Genomic DNA, 6,330 nt, shown 5'->3' on the forward strand with positions numbered 1-6,330 from the left:
TCATTTGGATATTTAAAATATTTATTTCCTAAGTTATTTTCAAAAACATCTACATTGAACTTTAAATGTGAAACTTGTGAACTGGCAAAAGGCAATCGAATCTTTTTTCGATAAATTTAAATAAAAGTTCAATACCATTTATGATTATACACTCTACTGTTTAGAGACTTATAAAAATGTCGACTTTAAATAGAACTTGGTGGTTTATTTCCTTTATTGATGATTATAGTCGTATGACATGGATATGCTTGATAAAAAGTAAGCAGAATGTTTGCTCATTATTTAAAAAAACTTATTTGATAGTACAAATTTAACAGACAAGTAATAGAGGCAAATTTATTAATCATAAACTCATGCAATTCCTCTAACAACATGGTGTAATCCATCAAACTATAAGTCTTTATTCTCCCTAATAAAATAGAATTGCAGAAAGAAAAAACTGACATCTCTTGAAATATTTCAATCAACTCACCATGGTCAACTCACCATGATAAGTCAGAAGAGATCTACCAGACTGTCAACTTAGGATGCTCGATCCATTATATAATGCTTTTGCTAGAGCATTTTAGATTTTATGGGCTGTTTGGATATGAAGATATTTTTTCATAATTTGTGGTGTCACTAATGTGAATAACTAGCTTTTAATTTTCTAGTTTTCAGCATATCACTTAGAATAAGAAAGATAAATTGATTTGGATTGAGGAGAATATCTCATAATATAATCCAACTTCACGTCAAGCAATATGCATCTCCATGATTTAAGACCAAATATTATAATTGGTTTCGGTAAGAGTTATTTCAACTTAAAATCAGAATTTTATATGGAATATAAATAATTTATGATGATGGTACAGTGATTGATTTAGTGAAAGTGTCGGATGGAAAAAAAGATATAATTTTTTAATGGAGAATTTACGTAAACTTCTCTGATACCATGTAAAAATTTAGAAATCTTTACTCTTATTGGAGCATTAATACTTTATATAGACTCTTTACAATATTTTTATTATAATATAAATTAAAAAATAAATATTTTTTAAAAATAAATTATATATATATACTGTTTACTAGATAAATAATAAATTAAATATTTTATGTACGAAATTAGAGTAACCCACTATTTTCTTTATATATATATATAAAAGAAATCGCTAAGGCAGACAAATGGTTTTGTCTTCACTTGAGTAATGACCTATTACGTATGTCAAATAAGGGAGGACGGATGGAGGGTCAATTTACCAGAAAATTTTCTTTAATGTCTATAGATACGAGGGGCAACCCTGAGCTTTGTAGTTTCTTGTCTTGATTTTGGTTGATTTACACTAGGGAATTTGGGACCCAGAACACCGGTGAACAGTTCACTTTTATGCAGAGCGGCAGACAGTAGTCATATGTAAATTTTTGTTTAAGGATTAAATAAATTAAATTTTAGTTTTTAATAAATAAGTCTACAATTTATTATTTTTAAATCAAATAATTTTAAATGTTGAACTTTATTAAATAAATTTATTTTATTTAAAAAAAATTTAAATTGCGTATTTTTGATCCTTCAAGCAGACTTAGGAAGTTTTATAGTGAAAAATTTTAAATTAATATATTTAGATTTTAAATATATTATTTATAAAATAATTTATTAAAGAATTTAAATAAAATATATTTAACTCTGTAAATATAAACTCAGAACACAAATTAACTCTGTTTTCCAATTTTTAATTCTAACTCTTATTATTTATTTTTAATTTGTAGCTAAAGAAGGTATATATCCATAGCCCATGACTCTGTCCTGATCTATAAATTGCTGACAAGCAAGCAGTAGTTAGAAAAAAAAGAAAAGAACAAAGAAGAAAGGAAGCGGTTGGCTAATGAGGGGCAGCCAGGAAACATAGCCCACATAATAGTAGCGGGACAGAGTGCTCTTATGTTTATTGAAACACTGCTTATAGCTGTTGGGTATTACAATGTAACAGTTTCAGCTATACCCTTTCAGACTGGACCCCAATTATCAGCTTTTATATATCCACATAAGATATTTTGATGGACAAATCAAATTTATACCTCTGAAAAATGATATGGTACCCCTATGTTCACTTTGAAGACTTAGATTTTTATTTGTACCTACAGTCGATCTTTCCTTGCAAATGAACAAATACAATAAAAGGTTTGGATTTGGTTAACTGGTGTTAACAAAATGCTTATCTTATCCAAGAAAGAATTTGGGGGCATCGATAAGGTTAAAATGGCTTCTTTTTTTTTTTTTTTTAAACTTTGCTTAGAGTTTGATGATGGGTATGTGCTGAATGATACTTTCATAAGCAGACCTCAAATTGAGGGAAGGTCAGATGAACAATCAATTGAGTCAAGAAAATGAAAGGGACACAAATTGAGTACAAGGGTTCATGCTATCAATAATGAGTAGAGGTGAAAAACACAAAAAGATACTGTGAAAATCTCATTCCAGTTGGTACTGTTGTTTGTGCATATACATAATGGACTACCCACTAGTTTGTGTGTATAATGTCTCATTTCTCATTGCATTTGAAACACCTCATTATTACGTCAGCACTTTTCTCTTTCTTTTCCTGGAAACATGATTGGATTAATAGAAATGAAACATCTTGTTGGAGATTTGGCCAATTGGGTGTCAACGAAAAAATTATTTGGTCTTTTTTATTATTATTCTTATTATTATTATTATTTTGCCTATTGTTGGTGAGAATTATAAGTGAAAAACACAACTCAATTGCTTTGCACTTTTCTGTTTGATAGAACATTGGCATTTTTCTTTTTTCATATGATTTTATAGAGGTTTTTAACAAGACAAAATTTATTACTAGGGTCCATTTACATTATTAGAAGTATTAAGCAAGATTAGTAGTCATAATATGTTCTTGGTATTTATTTTACATCAAATAGTAGAGTCAGAAAGAAAATAAGAGTGGGAAAATGTAAGAGAATGCTTTAACCATTAATTAACTGTTGTATTAGTAAAAGAAGCCCGAGAAAATATGTATGAAGTGAATACTGTCACATGAACAGGGAAGCTGGTATCACCAATTTCATCCAATTAAGTTGAACTTAATTTAAAAAAGAAAAAAAAGAAAATTATAAATGATTGCATAATTTCTCCTTATAATTTATTATGCTCCTTATAATTTCTCCCAAAATTAAGTTATTATATAAATTCCTAATTGAAGACATATATGCCTAACCATTCGGAACAGATACTGCAATTCTATCATCTTTACCTGTGATATAAACAAAACTAAGGATAAATGTGAAGTAATTCAAAATTCTGTAAGTGGGAAAAAAGAAATATGATCTGCCCTTGTACTTAATGTCAACTTCTTTCATGACTTTTTTCTTTAAGGTGACTAAAGTTATATATTCCAACTATGATATATAATGAGGTGACATCAAATTAAACTATGTGCGGTTGATTACTGGGAGCTGATGCTGTTAATCTTTATCCCCATGGTGCAAATATTTGCTGAGCTTATTTAGTATTTGCATCGCTAATCAGGATTACATATTCAGATAGCAACTGGGGCAACGTCAGTATCCCTACTTTTAAATTTTTAATTTACTTGAGGTGGTGTTTACGGAGGCTATGGACCCTAATTTGTTTCCCTATTCCAATTAATTAACATCTACTCGTTAATTAATCAGTATGACCCATTAAGATGTGAAATGTGAACACACCATGCGTCTAGACTCTATACTAATTACTTACTTAATTGCTCATTTGCGACTACAATTAAAAATTACTACATTAATACACGTAGCAAACTGACAATCTCTCATGATATCAATTGTTTGATTCAATGTAATATTAAACCGGATGTATATTCAATATAATATAAAAATCTTACTTACAAGTCTCGGTCTTTAAATAAATTATCTCTTTCTCGTACACCTATTATATAGTAACTTGTAGTAGTTAATATTAATCTTTTCGTTTAATACATTAAATAATTGAAAATAGAATAATATCTTTTTTTGGGTGAAAAAGAATAATATTTTGATGCCTAGCACCTTCCATGTCTTGGGATTATTAAACTTAGTAGTGTGCATTTGTTTGATTTGCTTGAACAAGACAAATTTTAGAAAACATCATCTAGAATTGAACAAAATAGCATAGGAAGGGCCAACTTACCCTGCTAATTAATTAATCAAATTATTTTATTACGCTTGGAAACTTAATTTAGTAAGCAAGTGGACTAGCAGGATAGGAAAATGAGCTAAAAGATGATCATAATAGTACTAATCGAAATGTGTATGAAAATGCCTTAAAAAGAGCAATTGTTTTGTGTTTTTACATTGATTTTTTTGAGACATGGATATGAGCTACGGTGTGCTCTGCCCCGACATGGTTCGTGACTGCCTCGAATGTGGGTTCCAGTATAGGTCATGTTTTCTGCATCTGTTGTCGTGCATCGGTTTGTCTTGGACTTTTTAGCTATGGATTGCGGATCATGTAATAGGCTATGGACTATGGGCCTTCTGGCTCATTCTTCCGGTGCAGTACTTGGATCTTAAGTCTAGGCCCAAAAAAGGTCCCAATTAGAATGGATTCTGCAGGCAGCAACAGTAAACCCACCGGCAAATTTGCTGCTATAGAAGCTGGTTTAAGATCATCAAACATATAAAAAGGATAGCCTGGATGAGTGACATCTGTTTTTGGCACAAAATTGTATTTCTGATTAATTACTTGTATATCCTATGCTATCATGAAAGTCTCATGGTTCATGAAGTTAATGCGTGCAAGGTATACATAGTTAAGCTTGATCTGTCCAGTGCCTTCGCTTTAAAATAAAGTAGCCTAATTTGATCCCTTAAAGACACCCTTTACACAATCTCTGCAATTACGGTTTTCAACCACAATTACCGAAACTTGTTCTACAGGTTCTCAATTCTGTAATTTTCCAGCGTTCAACTTCAGATAAAAGACAAGTCCACTTATCAGAAAAGCAAGTTTAGTGGACACTCTTGGAATTGAACGAGGAAAGGCTTTCTAATGAACTACTTCTCTGTAACTAATTTTACTAAATGTGGAACCATATCTAATATCTTTACTTCATGAAATTCTGGTAAAATTTAACCTCCTTCCGAAAAATGTTGATTTCTATTTCTTGCAAGATATCACTAGCCACCATTCCTTTAGCTTCACTCAAATCCCATTCTTTCTCTACTTTAAGTTCTATAGATACACCTCAAAACAAGCATACATGTTAACGCAATCCAAAAACACTCGTTGCAGGAAGACAACAGAAAGTTCACAGCTAATGGAGATTAAAGTAGCCGAAAACGGGAACGAAAAGCTGCCTCTTCTTCGAGATTTCCCTATTCCTAACACCGAAGAGAAAAACCTGATACAGAAAGCAATTAGTCAGACATTTAAAAGCACGGCCCATTTAGCCAATCTGTTACCTACTGGAACAGTTCTTGCATTCCAACTTCTGTCACCCATTTTCTCAAATCAAGGCAACTGCGACCCAGTTAGCAGGTTCATGACAGCCGGATTAGTATCCCTCTGCGGACTATCATGTTTCCTGTCAAGCTTTACAGATAGCGTCAGAGACGAGAATGGGAATGTCTCTTATGGGTTTGCTACGGTTCATGGATTATGGATTATTGATGGGTCAACAACTATTTCACCTGAAATTGCTACAAAGTACAGGCTAAAATTTATAGATTTCATGCACGCAATTATGTCAATTCTTGTATTTTCGGCTATTGCATTGTTTGATCAGAATGTCGTGGCTTGTTTCTATCCAACACCATCAGCTGAGACACAAGAGCTGCTTACGACGTTGCCGGTTGGAATTGGTATGATTTGCAGTATGTTGTTTGTTGTGTTTCCCACTCAGCGCCATGGAATTGGCTTCCCTATTTCTGCTATTTGACACTTTCTCTTTTTGTGTGTTCTTTCTAAGTGATCATGGTTTCTTTTCTTGTTCACTTGTATAAATTACATCATTCTTTTCTCTTTTAATACAACATACGAATGTTTGTTCCTGCGAAATCGTCTGTGGCCGTTATTGCTATTATTATAATACAACAATTGGAAGAAAAATCCTTTTCTTTTCGCCTTCTCAACGGATAGAATATTCAGGTTCACCAATTCAAATTGATTTATTCACGCTTCCTCTATAGAAAAATTATCGGTCTATCATGTGTTATTCATATATCAAGCTAATTGCATAGTGATATATAATATCTATTTATTAAGAATTATATTTGTATTGATTATTTTTTTTATTATCATTAACCATCCATTATTAAAAATTATAAATTTTTCTATTTATAAGAATGATTAAATATTATTTACAT

The 6,330-nt window shown here is 31.3% G+C and overlaps 1 protein-coding gene across 1 annotated transcript; it reads left to right on the top strand.

The window, feature by feature from the left end:
- Positions 1 to 5,090: 5,090 nt before the first annotated feature.
- On the top strand, positions 5,091 to 6,096 carry LOC8258420 (protein DMP6). The gene has a single exon (XM_002509379.3). The coding sequence runs from the start codon at positions 5,226 to 5,228 to the stop codon at positions 5,901 to 5,903; it is 678 nt and encodes a 225-aa protein (XP_002509425.2). The 5' UTR covers positions 5,091 to 5,225; the 3' UTR covers positions 5,904 to 6,096.
- Positions 6,097 to 6,330: the final 234 nt, after the last annotated feature.

This window comes from Ricinus communis, chromosome 5 (genome assembly GCF_019578655.1).
Source record: "Ricinus communis isolate WT05 ecotype wild-type chromosome 5, ASM1957865v1, whole genome shotgun sequence".
NCBI lineage: Eukaryota > Viridiplantae > Streptophyta > Magnoliopsida > Malpighiales > Euphorbiaceae > Ricinus > Ricinus communis.